The 15,302-nt window shown below is 44.5% G+C and overlaps 2 protein-coding genes across 2 annotated transcripts in view; one reads left to right on the forward strand and one right to left on the reverse strand.

Moving 5' to 3' along the window:
• The window catches only part of LOC126035372 (insertion element IS476 uncharacterized 39.2 kDa protein-like), a 279,856-nt gene that overhangs the window by 21,268 nt on the left and 243,286 nt on the right, over positions 1–15,302 (reverse strand). The gene's annotated exons all lie outside the window — the stretch shown is intronic.
• The window catches only part of LOC126035570 (complement component C6-like), a 33,118-nt gene that overhangs the window by 17,556 nt on the left and 260 nt on the right, over positions 1–15,302 (forward strand). Inside the window, 8 exon segments of the mRNA XM_049794210.1 lie at positions 847–963; positions 966–1,014; positions 2,522–2,710; positions 2,712–2,765; positions 6,321–6,432; positions 6,972–7,104; positions 8,092–8,283; positions 8,830–8,918. Coding sequence (XP_049650167.1) covers positions 847–963; positions 966–1,014; positions 2,522–2,710; positions 2,712–2,765; positions 6,321–6,432; positions 6,972–7,104; positions 8,092–8,283; positions 8,830–8,918 — 935 coding nt within the window.

The following is a 15,302-nucleotide window of genomic DNA, read 5'->3' on the forward strand; positions in this document are numbered from 1 at the left end:
AGGTGCCCCAAGTGACCACTTAGCTTTGTTGAACTACAGATGCTCTTCCACCACTGTCAGAGGAGCCAGTGTTTCACTGCTTGTCTCTGAAGCAAGCATCGGAAACATCTTTTTGCTTGCAAAAGAAATTATGATGTAGGAGCGCTCTTCCTCTGCTCTGGGTAGCCTGGGTCCAAGGCCAGGCATGCTGAACTGGGAAATGGGCACAACTAGAAATGCATGATCATGACTGAGTCCCTGATCTTCTCTAAGGGTTTCTCAGGGCTCGTTGAGAGAGGTTGGGCAGCAATAACACACTCCCTGATTTTCCTTTCTCATCTTCCTTGTGCTAAGCAGGCGTCTAGGTGCAGGAGTCTCCTGGCGATGCCAGAAATGTGTCTCAGGAACTGCAGAAAGTTGGTGCATTTTCTGCAAGAATGGCAAGAGTCATGTTCTGCATCACTAAAACCAGGGATTTCATCACCTCCACCATGTTTTTGTCCTCATTTTATGATCAATTCCAGTTATTCAGATGTTTACACCTGGGACTAAAGATCCTGCCTTGCAGTGTGCCCTTCTAGAAGAGCCTGCTCTATCCCATGCATTTTCCACAAGTGTCTCCTGTAGTTCTGAATATCTCTGTGGCTGAGGTCTCGCACACTTTCATTTGGAAGACTATGACAGGCTGCCATCATAGTGGAGATTGTTTTTCTGAGCTTAGACTTCATTCTTCCAAAGGTAGCTTCAAAAAATTAATCTTAGTATATTCTTTTATATCCTCTTACGCTTTTTCTTAGAACTCTGTTGTTGCATCCACTAGCTTTGGAGGCCTTTATCTGACAATACTGCAATGAAATCCCCTTTCAGGTTCCATTTTGGAGTCAGCCGAACGGTCAGTCTCTCTGGTAAAGGTTGGCAGGTCAGAGTACACTGCAGCTCTGGCCTGGGAGAAAAAGGGGCTTTTCCAGGACACAGTCTTCACAAACTGCTGGAATCCACAAAGGACAATCCCATGGTGACTGACTTTGAGGTAAGAGAAGAGCAAGAAAAACATTGAGATAGTAAAGCGCTCACCAGTTAGCAGCTCTTCAGAGTGCTCTGCAGGTGTTTTCTGTCTTTTAAGTCAGGATGATGCTGTGTGTTATATGAATGCACACAAATATGGGCATATGTCGTGGTTTAACCCCAGCCAGCAACTAAGCACCACGCAGCTGCTCACTCACTCTCCCCCCACCCAGTGGGATGGGGGAGAAAATCGGGAAAAGAAGTAAAACTCGTGGGTTGAGATAAAAACAGTTTAATAGAATATAAAAAGAAGAAACTAATAACGATAACACTAATAAAGTGACAGCAGTAATGATAAAAGGATTGGATTATACAAATGATGCACAGTACAATTGCTCACCACCCACCGATCAACACCCAGTTAGTCCCCGAGTGGTGATTCCCCTGCCCCCACTCCCCCCAGTTTATATACTAGATGTGGCGTCACATGGTCTGGAATACCCTGTTGGCCAGTTTGGGTCAGCTGCCCTGGCTGTGTCCTGTGCCAACTTCTTGTGCCCCTCCAGCTTTCTCGCTGGCTGGGCATGAGAAGCTGAAAAATCCTGGACTTGAGACTAAACACTACTTAGCAACAACTGAAAACATCAGTGTTATCAACATTCTTCTCATACTGAACTCAAAACATAGCACTGTACCAGCTACTAGCAAGACAGTTAACTCTATCCCAGCTGAAACCAGGACAGCATAACATAAACATACAAAATGTATTAAAGCTACTTCTTATGTATCTCAGTTTACAAGCTGCACCAGATTTGCATTATCCATGGACAGTGGGAGTAGGAGGGAGGAATGTGAGTGAATTACTCTGGCATCAGCAGGAGCTCAGACATGGGCAGGGGTTAGTTACTGTGCAGGAAAGCAGTGCACGGTGTTGGGGACACTTTTTTCCCTGTGCTCTTTCCCTTGTTAGGCCTACATTGCAAGGTATGGCGTATAGCTAAACTGAAACAAAACAGCAGTCCCCTGGTATCACTTGTTTAATGCATTGTGCCAGCGCTGTTGTGAGTGCACTGAGCTGCCTCCCTCCCCAGCTGGCACAGAAGCCACTCAGCAGCAGCAAAGTGCTTGAGGCAAATGACAAAACCTGCCTGAATGCAGCATGCAGTGATCTTTCTCCCACTGCAGCTGCCGAGCTCCTGAAGGCAGTGTAGGGATGTTTCACGTGGCAGGGATCAGGTATAAGCAAACCCTGTGTCATCTATGGTGTCCTGAATTTTTAGACATGGCAGAAATTGGTTTGTTTTGTCACTGGCTCACCGAGCCCTAAACTGGGGCAATAAAAGCAATATAAACAGGATAATCTAGATGTATAGTGCTGGCATGCTCCTTGAAAGTATCCATAACTTTCAACATGCCTGACTCCCGTGTGACATAGCTTCATGTGTAGTCTCTAGTGCCTTTAAAATCCTGCAACTAACACCCAGCAGGACCCTGCTGCATCTAGATAACTGCTTACTGAATGGCTGTCTCCAGGTGTTGCCATCATGGATTTGGTGAAGAATGTGCCATGGGCCGTGACCAGACCTTGCAACCTGAGGAGAGCCCTGAGAGACTATGTGGGCAGGTTTGACCCTTGCCAGTGTGCCTCATGCCCCAGCAATGTCAGGTCTGTGCTTTCCAGGACGGAGTGCCTCTGCCTGTGCCAGGCTGGCATCTACAGCAAAAACTGACACACGAGCTCTGGGTTACAAATCAGGTATTTGGGGTGATACTGTCATGATGTAAATATGGTCCTTCTGATGCAAAATGCACAGCAGGCTTCAGTCAGGCATTCCTGTGGCATGGGAAAACTGAGAAGGCTAATTGTTGCTTTTCTAGATAATTTGAAAATTAAATTCTGTATATTTTCTATAGAATAAAATTCTGAAATTTCATTTAAAAAATAAAAATCTGAATGATTTTGACCATGTAAAGGTTTCATACAATTAACTGTCTAATACCTGAACCTTCCTCTTCCATGTTATTTTCAATAAGATTCCAATGCCTATCAAAAAGTATTTTTCTTAGCATAGTGATATTTAGTCCTGCATTTAGAACTCCCAAGTTTCAGCTCATTTCTGTTGCACCAAGTCTCAAGTTTGTTAGTTATTCCACTATGGCATCCCAATTTTCCAAATGGCTGAGGCCGTTGCAGAAACATTAAAGGGTTAGTCCTAAAACACAGCCTGTCCTTGCCCCTCTCCGGGTCACTCTGTTCAGACACCTTTCATGGTGCTCAGACTCTGCAGGTAGGATATATGCAAGTCAAAACTGCAATGCTGTTATCTATTGGGTAACATGGAAGATAGTCAGGATTTAGCAAGACATTAGGATAAGCATTAGTTTGTTCATTTTCCCTCTAAGACCCCCAGGAAGTCTTCGGCCAGGGAGGCATCAGCCAGGTGGGGAAGGGCTGGTCACAGCTGCTCCTTGGGACAGGTCCTCAATGTTGTTAACTTCTTCTGTTCTTAGCATGTTTTTCCAAAACACTCATGATATAATAAATTCGTATCATACCTTTTACCAACAACACCCTGGCAATTTTGTCAAAGATGAATCTGACGTAACCTTCCCTTCCTAATCCATGGCACTTCTTATCCCATGGTGATGGTCAGAAAGTATAAGAATAAAGGCAGGATTAAAAATAAAAAATCAAACTGAATAGGCATGGCTCATAAAAGAAATTATAAGACATAGTAAAAGATTCCTCAGCTACATAATTAAGATTATAGGAAATGAGCTGTTCGGCAATAAGGATGAAGCCGAGATCAAAGATAATTATGCAAAAATTAAGAAACCCATTCCTTAGTTTTCCCTATAGCCTGTTATGCTGGCTGAACACCAGGTGCCCACCAAAGCCATTCTATCACTCCCCCATCCTCAGCTGGATAGGGGAGAGAAAATATAACAAAAGGCTCGCGGGTCGAGATAAGGACAGGAGAGATCATTCACTATTACCGTCACGGGCAAAACAGACTCAATTTGCAAAATTAACTCAATTTATTACAAATCAACCAGAGCAAGGTAATGAGAAGTAAAATGAAATCTCAGAACACCTTCCCACCACCCCTCCGTTCTTCCCGGGCACAACTACCCTCCCGGATTTCACCACCAAGCCCCCCCAGCGGCACAGGGGGACAGGGATGGGGTTTATGGTCATCACACGTTATTTTCTGCCGCTTCACCTCCTCAGGACGAGGGCTGATCACACTCTTCCCCTGCTCCAGCATGGGGTCCCACCCACGGGAGACAGTCCTCCACGAACTCCTCCAACGTGGGCCATTCCCACGGGCTGCAGTTCTTCACGAACTGCTCCAGCATGGGTCCATTCCACGGTGTGCAGTCCTTCAGGAGCACACTGCTCCAGCGCGGGTCCCCCACGGGGTCACAAGTCCTGCCAGAAAACCTGCTCCGTGGGCTCCTCTCTCCACAGATCCGCAGGTCCTGCCAGGATCCTGCTCCAGCACGGGGTTCCCACGGGGTCACAGCCTCCTTCGGGAACCCACCTGCTCCGGCGTGGGGTCCTCCACGGGCTACAGGTGGAGATCTGCTCCACCGTGGACCTCCCTGGACTGCAGGGGGACAGCCTGCCTCACCAGGGTCTTCACCACGGGCTGCAGGGGAATCTTCGCTCCGGCGCCTGGAGCATCTCCTCCCCCTCCTTCTTCACTGACCTTGGTGTCCGCAGGCTTGTTTCTCTTACATGTTCTCACTCCTCACTCCGGCGGCAGTTTCTCCCCATCCCAACTTTTTTTCCTTCTTAAAAATGTTATCACAGAGGCGTTACCACTATCACTGATTGGCTCGGCCTTGGCCAGCGGCGGGTCCGTCTTAGAGCCGGCTGGTATGGGCTCGCTCTCTCTCGAACACAGGGGAAGCTTCCAGCAGCTTCTTACAGAAGCCACCCCTGTAACCCCCCCCCCGCTAGCAAAACCTTGCCAAACAAAACCAATACAGAAATGAGCTGTTCGGCAATAAGGATGAAGCCGAGATCAAAGATAATTATGCAAAAATTAAGAAACCCATTCCTTAGTTTTCCCTATAGCCTGTTATGCTTAAGAAAAAATGGCTAATGGATATAACAATTGTTGATTACAATGTGGAAGGAAAACTCAATTTAGCTTGTCTTAAGGAGAGGGAACATAATCATCATTCTGAAGAATTTAAAGAACAATTTCATGCAAACAGTTTTTTGAATGAATTTGGCACTAATGCAATACCTATAAGAAACAGAAGAGACTTACAGTATTATATTAGTATATATTATTTATATTCCAGGAAAAAAAAGGGGACAGAAGGGAAAGTGACTCAGGCAACTACAGGCCTCATTATCTGACCCTGATAAAGAAATATTTTGAAAGAAATAAACAATTGAAGATATGCAGATAAAGAGCTGAATGTAGAAAGTGTATTGCGTGCAGAAAAGAAATGGTGTGTAAATAAAAATTTTCATATAATGCTTCATGGTGGCACAGACAAAATACCCTGGGAGTAAGAAAAGACAGTGGTGTTTTAATTGCGCTTGTATGGGAAGTAGATTTGGGGTTTAGACTTGGTGTTAGAGTTCAGATTTATTTGATAGTTCAGTGTTTCATGAGTGTCGTGGTTTAACCGCAGCCAGCAACTAAGTACCACGCAGCCGCTCACTCACTTCCCCCCCACCCAGTGGGATGGAGGAGAGAATCGGGAAAAAAAAGTAAAACTCGTGGGTTGAGATAAGAACAGTTTAATAGGACAGAAAGGAAGAAACTAATAATGATAATGATAACACTAATAAAATGACAACAGTAATAATAAAAGGGTTGGAATACACAAATGATGCACAGTGCAATTGCTTACCACCTGCCGACCAACACCCAGTTAGTCCCTGAGACGCAATCCCCCCGCCCCCACTCCCCCCAGTTTATATACTAGACGTGATGTCCCATGGTATGGAATACCCCTTTGGCCAGTTTGGGTCAGCTGCCCTGACTGTGTCCTGTGCCAACTTCTTGTGCCCCTGCAGCCTTCTTGCTGGCTGGGCATGAGAAGCTGAAAAATCCTTGACTTTAGACTAAACACTACTTAGCAGCAACTGAAAACATCAGTGTGTTATCAACATTCTTCTCATACTGAACTCAAAACATAGCACTGTACCAGCTACTAGGAAGACAATTAACTCTATCCCAGCTGAAACCAGGACAGGGGGGCAGGGATGTCCTCAGCATTTCTGTCCAAAGCTCCTGACATTCCGCCATTGTGATTTGGTGACATCGCTGCTTAAGATACATCCTTACCAGCAAATTTTTACTTTTCAGAGGGGCTCCTTGTATAAATGATTATGAAGCAACAAGAGAAGAGGATATATTGATTGGTGAACCTGAGTCTGGATGCTCCAGGCCAGACCCACCAGAAAACAGCTTTATCAGGGTGAGCATGAATGAAAAATGAGTGAGGAAGGAAAGTGTAGTAGTTTCAGAGCTGGCAAATTTTACAGCCTCTCTGCTACATGTGCCTGATACCCAAACTAGCTACTGTGCTAGCAAGCATGTTGCTGTGTATGTGGCATGCTGTGAGACTCTAGTCCACCAAAGTCCACCAGCAACTGAAGCAAAGGCAAGGTAAAATCCATTTTGAACAGTGGTCCTTGAATCCTCGTTTTGTAACCATGACATCAGTTAGTGCAGCTGGACAAACATATTATTATACAGGTGAGTGAATGACTCCCATTTCAGAGTAGGAAAAGCAAGCATTTATTACATCATATCATCAGGCTTTTGTCATTTTTTCTTTTGACAATATCTATTCTCATTACCATAGAAGGGGGGGGGGGGGGGCTTTTTGTTTTGGTTGGGGGAGGGGGTTGGGGGTTGGGTTTTTTTTTTCTTTTGGGGGGTTTTGGGGTTTTTTTTGTGGATTGGTTTTGGGTTTTTTTTGTTGTTGTTTTGTTTGTTTGGGTTTTTTTTTAGAATGAAAAGAACCAGTATGCTATGGGGGAAGAAGCTGAAATTGCCTGTGTGAGTGAGTATGTCCTCAGTGGCTATCAATTCCTTCAGTGTCTGCCAGATCAAACCTGGACGCAACAACCTGTTGAATGTCAGCATAAGAAAGAGAAAACTGATTTAGCCCAGCAACAAAACAGAAGTGGAAGTAAAAGACACAAAATTGATTATAATACAGGTTTTAACAAATGAATCTGTAATGATATCTGAAGAGAGAGCATTTTAAGAAAGTATTTCATGTATTCACACTAGAGATGGCAAAAACCTACTTTTCTTCTTTCAATTCAGAAGTGTTGCTATTATGTGCTTTGTAAGGATATTATAATATTCAATGCTTTAGAAAACCCTCAGATGGATGCTGTGAAGTCCTTCTCTTGTCTAGCTTTAAATATCTTTAACAGAAGGACTCATCTTTTGTTTCCAGACTTATATAGATATCTTTAAGTTGATGACAGTTATGGTGAAGAAAGTGTTCTTGGAGGAATTTGACTACCGCTTTTTATATTAAATGGATGATGTGTCTCTAACCACCCCCTTCCCCAGGCTGCCTTGAAAATCCCCACAATAAATCAATGTCTTGAAGTGTTTATAGTCCAATTAAGAATTAATGATCAGAACTGGCCTAGGTTTGCTAACAGGAGAGATTCCAATAGTTTTCTAGAATTCAGTGTGATTTCATTGACTTAGTGTTCATTTTATCAAAAAAAATTACCTGAATATACTTATGAGCTTTCTATTGCCATTCATTTAAATTGTTAATAGCTTCATTTACAAAAGAAAAATTAAAATATGTTGTTAATGCCATTCTTATTATTTTTAAACTGTAAAATTAAATTACTCATACTAGCATACATTACAAACACATTGTAATTATTTAGTTATTGACTGAAAAATATTTTTACAGACTATACTGACATGACTGCACTGAAAATTTCTAGACAATTATGTTAAATATTTATTAGTTTTGAATGTCAATCAAACATTCAGTGTTATTTTATGCCTCTTCAACTGAAGCATTATGACTTGCTGTAAATATCCACACACCATAAAAACAACAAGAATTTTATTTTTTTCTTGTTTATTACAGCCTCAGTATGACTCAGGCCACTAACATCTGAAAGTGTCACAATTTCTCCATTTAAACAACAGTACAAGATTGGTGAAACCATGAAGCTGAGCTGCCAAGCTGGGTTTATAGTCACTGGTCAAACACAGTATACTTGTGGGAAAGACTTGTTCTGGATACCTCCTATTTTGAGATCTATTACATGTGAAAAAGGTTAGTAGCCCTGCAGATGCTTTACTGTTTCTATACTGCTGGTATCCACAGCACAGTTTCTTTTAAGTAGCTAGAAGTAGGAGGCAGATGACTGGTTTTAAGACATATAGCAACTGTTCATTAATTTTGCTTTTCCTTTGTGCCTACCACAGAGCCCTATAATTTCAGCCCCAAACTTCTGCATTAAGTTCAGAATTTTTGGGTGCAACGTACTTGCACTTTAATTATGAAATTGAGATACTGAAACTGTTTTCTTAAAAAACAAACAGACCCAACCCAACCCAACCAGCTGTATTAACAAGGCTTTATGAAAGCAAAGTAGGAGAATGCATTCTGCTGAAACTTCAGCTTCTCCTCTTGTACAGGCTTTTCCAGTGATTTTTGCAAAGAATGATGCATACTTGTGGAATCCCAACCATGGCAGCTTTTGAAGAGAGAAATATGGGATAAACTAAAATCAATCCATTGTAGGTTTTACGGCAGAAGTCTAAGATATTTCTGTTCGCTTTGTTACTAGTTACAATAACTCTCTCACTTTTGTTTCAGATGTGCAAACTAAGATTAGAGGTGTTTGCAATCCAGGACAAAAGCAGGTTGGATCTTACTGTTTGTATGTCTCCAGAAAAGGACTGTGGGTAAGTTAAGTACTTTCATTAGAAAAAGAAAAGTTGCAGTTTCTCCACTGATAGACTAAGAGTCCATAGCAAACTCAAAACAGGAAGAGTAACAAAAGACAACAGCAACTTCAGGGTTACTCTCTGTTCAGATATATGCCTCTATCCAAATTACAGCCCCATTTATAGCCTATGAAATAAATGAACAATGACATTAACCAAATGGCACACCATGGAATATCCTTCTAGTCTACATCACCATCTGCTACTAGAGATCCCCACGCTTCCTTTTCTTCCCTTTTTTCCTCCAAATTCTGTATTTTCACTGTCATCACCGTGCTATAATAGGTCATGCTCCTTGCGTTTCAGATTCACCTTTTTCAGATTAACATGCTGCAAAATACACTGTATGTTTTAGTCTCCAGAGCATATAAAAATACGTAAGACTCGGATTTATGGTTTCTTTGCACAACACGATCTACGCAAATCTTTGAGCCTTCAAGTGAATAGAGGGTTATCCTGGAGGACAGACCAGGGTGGAGGTGTGGCATGGGGCTGGAGATGGGAAAGATGAGAACAGATTGAATATGAACTGGGCTGTTGTAGGGCTGAGATGAACACATATTCTACCACAGGGCTCCTGTGTGACCACAGGCAAGTCCCTTGGCATGGGATTCATCTCATTCATGTCAGCCCCCAAATAACCAAGTATCTTCTCTCTCTCAAGAGGGTAGAGAGAGAGCATGTTCAGAGGGTGACAGACATTGTCAAAAGTACCTAGGCAGAATCCTCTGATAACTAGAGAGGTTTCGATGCCCAAAGCTATAAGCTTAACTCTTAAGAGGCTAAACTAGGTGAGCTGTATTGCTCCTTCTCTCTGGGAAATGACTGAGCTCCACAACATGATGCTGCTTGGAAATGCCTGCGCTTGATAAGAATGGATCCACTCGGGAACCAAGAGCAATACAGAAAGAAACTACAAGCAGCATGGCTGTGTTTGCCTGCCACAAGTCCCAAACTAACTGTGCCTCAGAGGCAGACTTGCACACACTGCTGCAGTGCTGCATTAACTCAGTGAAGCCACCCCAGGGCCTGTGGAAGTGTCCCATGTCTTGTGGAGGTAACAGCACCTCCTATTTTATTATGCAGGCACATGTCCTTCACCTCCCATCTGTTGGACAAGGACCAAAGCTTCCTTACCTCACAGCACTATGCTGTATCAGGTCCAGGTCCTGCAGTAGCTGGGTGTATTGTGTCTAGCTGGGAAGGAGTTAACTTTCCCCACAGCAGCCCTCATAGTACTGTGCTTTGTATTTGTAGCTAGAAAAGTGTTGATAACACCCCAAACGCCAATAGACTGGGGGTGGGCAAGAAGTTGGGAGGGGACACAGCCAGGACAGCTGACCCAAACTGACCAAAGAGATATTCCATGCCATATGACATCAGCTCAGCAATAAAAGCTGAGAAAGGACTCCTCTTAAGAAAGGAAGGGCGCATTCGTTATTAAGGCGTTTGTCTTCTGAAGCAACCACTATGCGTAGTGAGGCCCAACTTCCCAGGAAGTGGCTGGATGTCACCTGCTGATGGGAAGTAGAGTTTTTGTTTTCCTTTGCTTCTGCACGTGGCCTTTGCTTTTCTTTATTAAACTGCCTTCATCTCAACCCACGAACTTTTTCATCTTATTTTCTCCACCCATCCTGCTGAGGAGGGGGAGTGACAGAGCAGCTTGGTGGGCACCTGGTGGCCAGCCAAGGTCAACCCACCACAGTCCTTTTTGGCACACAATGTGGGGAGTGAGGAATTCAAGATAAGGATAGTAATTGGGAGAGGTAACAGGAAATACATGGACTGACAATTGCTAGAGTGGAGAGCGGAATAATTGTGGGTAATTTCTGTTGTAATTGTGGTGAAGGGACGAGAGGTGGAGTATGTGTAAATTGGCCACTTTTGTCAGTGTTGTGATGATGTTACTTTGATTTTGGTGTGGGGAATGTTTTTGTTGACGTAAGTGAAGTTTATGAAGACTGTAGATTGTGTGATGAATGTGTATTTTAATGATAATTCTTAAATACGTGATGCACAGAAGTGAGGGGTGGAATGTATTGGGTTTACATGGCAAGGTTTTGGTAGCAGAGGGGCTGCAGGGATGGCTTCTGTTAGAAGATGCTAGAAGCTGCCCCCATGTCAGACACAACTAGTTCCAGCTGGGTCCAAGATGGACCCAGCCCATGGGAAGGACCCATGTTGGAGCAGTTCGTGGAGGACTGTCTCCCATGGGAGGGACCCCACGCTGGAGCAGGGGAAGAGAATGAGGAGGAAGGAGTGACGGAAACAAAGCATTATGAACTGACCGCAACTCCCATTCCCTGTTCCCCTGTGCTGCTCTGGGGAAGGAGGTACTGAAGGCAGCAGTGAAGTTGAGCCTGGGAAGAAGGCAGGGGTGGAGGGAAGGTGTTTTTAGATTTGTTCTTATTTCTCATTCTACTACTCTGATTTTGGTTGGCAATAAATTAAATTAATTTCCCCAAGTCAAGTCTGTTTTATACATGACAGTAATTGCTGAGTGACCTCCGTGTCCTTATCTTGACCCATGAGCCTTTCATTCTATTTTTTCGTCCTTGTCCTGCTGAGGAGGGGGAGTGATAGAGCAGCTTGGTGGGCATCTGGCATCCAGCCAAGGTCAACCCACCATGCTGGGACAGCCTTAGGTCTTTAGACAGATATCCAGCTATCCTGGTTTTGGCTGGGATAGAGGGGCCCTGCCTCCAGCCAGGTGGAGGAAAGAGACAACCGGGTTTATTGGACTGTGTGGATTTGATGGCCTGGCACGTTAGACCCACAGGAGTACAAGGCTCTAGTAGACACTGGTGCACAGTGTACTCTAATGCCATCAAGTTATAAAGGGGCAGAAACCATCTGTATTTCTGGTGTGACAAGGGGATCTGTCATGGTTTCAGCCCAGCCGGTAACAAAGGACCACGCAGCCGCTCGCTCACTCCTCCGCCCCCCTCCGGTGGGATGGGGAGGAGATGGAGGAGAGAAAAGAAAAAGAAACTGGAACCTCGAGGGTTGAGATAAAGGCAGTTTAGTGGGACAAACACAAAGAAATTACAACAACAACAACGGTACTAATGAAAGAGTATACAAAAAGTGATGCACAGTGCAACTGCTCACCACCCGGGACCCGACGCTCTGCAACTTCCCCCACCGAGGAGAACAGAGACCACCCCCCGGCCCGCTCCCCAGTTATATACTGAGCATGATGTCACATGGTATGGAATAGCTCCTTGGCTAGTTCAGGTCAGCTGCCCCGGCTATGCCCCCACCTCCCAGGTTCCTGTAAAAAATAACTCTATCCCAGTTGAACCCAGGACAGGGACTCACGCTGGAGCAGTCTTTTCCTGAAGGACTGCAGCCTGTGGAATGGACCCATGATGGAGCAGTTCGTGGAGGACTGTCTCCCATGGGAGGTACCCCATGCTGGAGCAGGGGAAGAGTGTGAGGAGTCCTCCCCCTGAGGAGGAAGGAGCAGCAGAGATAACGTGTGATGAACTGACCGCAACCCCCATTCCGTGTCCCCCTGTGCCACTCGGGGGGCAGAGTTATAGAATTCAGGAGTGAAGTTGTGCCTGGGAAGAAGGGAGGGGTGGGGGGAAGGTGTTTTGAGGTTTGGTTTTATTTCTCATTACCCTACTCTGATTTGATTGGTAATTAATAAATTAAATTAATTGTCCTCAATTCGAGTCTGTTTTGCCCATGATGGTAATTGGCGAGTGTATTGGGTCTGGCTGAGATGGAGTTAATTCTCCCCATAGCAGCCCTCGCAGTGCTGTGCCCTGCATTGGTAGCTAGAAAGGTGTTGATAGCACACCAGTGTTTTGGCTACTGCTGAGCAGTGCTGGCACAGCATCAAGGCTGTCTCTCCAACATTTTTGCCCTCCCCTCAATGGCAGGCTGGGGCAGGGCAAGATCTTGGGAGGGGACATAACCAGGACAGCTGACCTAAACTAACCAAACAGATATTCCATACCATATGACGTCAGCTCAGCTATAAAAGCTAAGTAAAGGGAGATGGAAGGGGGGCATTTTTGTCTTCCGGAGCAACCACTACGCTTACTGAAGCCCTGCTTCCCAGGAAGTGGCCAGACATCGCCTGCTGATGGGAAGTAGAGAATAACATCATTTGTTTTCCTTTGCTTTCGCGTGTGACCTTTGCTTTCACTTTATTAAACTGTCCTTATCTTGACCCACGAGCCTTTTGTTATATTTTCTCCCCCCTGTCCAGCTGAGGAGGGGGAGTGATAGAGCAGCTTTGGTGGGCACCTGGCATCCAGCCAGGGTCAACCCACCACAGTTATAAAAGGACAAATAGATCAAAAACAAAGGATGGAAAAAAAAAATAGACCTCACTTAACAGATTTCTGTGAGAAGGGTGACAGTGGCCTTTTTTTGCTTTGAAAATGACCTGGGGTGTGGAGTATAGGGACTGCTCTCACTGCTGCTAACTCTGCATGCGCAGAGGGAGGGAGGGGAGCAGATGAGAAGGGAGAAAAGGGAGCATTGCCTCTGGTCTCCCCATTGCTGGATGAGATCCTTTCCTCAGCCATTTGTTGCTCCATTCATGCACTTGCGTCTGCTCTGCACCCTGGTCCTTGCTGGCTGAGCGCCTGCTGTATCATCCAGGCAGGCATACTGGGCACTTCAGCATCATTGCACATTCCCTCTGACATCTAATGGGGTCACAAAGGAGGCTACCTGTATGGGCACTCACAGTACAAATTCAGGGAGCAATACAAAATACTGAAAACCACAAATGTGCAATGATTGAGTGAAGCCTTCAAAACCATGAAATTTTAATCAGAGTAACTGAAGGGAGGAAGCATTTGCTTTCTGGGTTGGTTTGCTGGTTTTGAGCCTTAGGTGCTCAGAATTTTATGAACCTGAGGATTAGAAACCTGCCTTCCAAGAAGGGGAAAGCTGAAAGTCACTTTCTTCTACCAGCAGTCAGCAGAACAATGAAAATCAGGAAAAAAAGCATGAGAAGTGCCCATTGGTGAATAACCTGCCCTATGTATAAGCAGCACATCTGGCCAGGGGCTGGGCAGAGTCACTTGGGAGCCAGGAGTGGGCTGGATGTGAAATGGTTATTTCCCCTCCAAGGAGGTATCAAACCCCTGTATTTGGGATGTTGCCAAGCTCCCTAAATCAGCAGCTAGTCTCAACTGGATGGAGCTCAAGGAAAAGAAGCAATTAATCCTTCAGCTAAATATAATAAAGCATTATGTTTTCTTAAAATGTGTAGTAAAAATTATTATTAAAAAACAAGATAGGTTTGCCCTTGTAGTTCTATAGCTCTTTCCTCCAACTGAAGATTTGTACTAATATGCTGGTGATGGTCGGGGGGAGGGTTGCAAATTTGATTGTCTCCAGATTGCTTTTTAGTGCCCTTATTTCTTCTTGCTGGTTGCATTCTGTAGGGGAATAATCACTCGGAATGGCTACGTATGCCTTCTGCACCCTCAACAAGAGATGAAGATTTCTTGCTCCTGACCCTCTAACCTTAATACTAGCTTTTCATTACAGGACTCTGATTCCAGTGTGACTGTCTAGCAATGTTTGTGATAGGAGGAATTTTTCTCCCTGACACTTCTCACCATGACAAATTGCCAGATGAAGTTATTTCCTTGTAAACAGAAGGCAGCTGAAAGCTCCCTGGCTGCCCCCATTTCTCCAGCACCTCCAGTCTCAGAGTGGTTGCATGCTATGATGTGAGCACTCGCATTAAGACTTGCATTGTTCTCTTGCTGATGGGGATAACTCCCGTAGTTTCTGTTTTACAGTTGAGCATTATGACACAGAGTGGAGACATCATCTGCCACTCACAGATAATAAGGTGGTGATTCAGCCATAAACTGAATCCAGAGGAAATCTTCAGCTTGCTGAAATTAGTGGAAGTTTTGCTGTTGGCTTCAGTAGGGTCAGGACTGCACTCACTCCAATGATGGATCATTGCCTTGGGTCATAAATTATAATTGGGGAAGATGAAGCAACACCTGAACTAAATCTGTCAGGGTAACAAAGGTTACAGGGACCTTACTGATTCTCGAAGGACAGCTTTCTTGGTAATGCAGCTTCTCCACCGCACAAGAAAATCTCATCCCTTTGTTCTTAATGTCAGAGAGGAGGCATCATCCAAAATTAATATGAGCCTTTCCACTGATACAAAAAGTTCCATACAACATCCCAGCATATCTAATTTTTCACTAGCACAACAGTATGTGGACTGTACGTAGAATACACTTACCACAGCTCAACAGCTGAGGCACGATTCAATGGCTGGACAATTAGCAGCTGCTGTTGTGGGCTTCTGTATAAATAGTTATTGCAATTGTAACATAGAATGTA

This window comes from Accipiter gentilis, chromosome W (genome assembly GCF_929443795.1).
Source record: "Accipiter gentilis chromosome W, bAccGen1.1, whole genome shotgun sequence".
Taxonomy (NCBI): Eukaryota; Metazoa; Chordata; class Aves; order Accipitriformes; family Accipitridae; genus Astur; species Astur gentilis.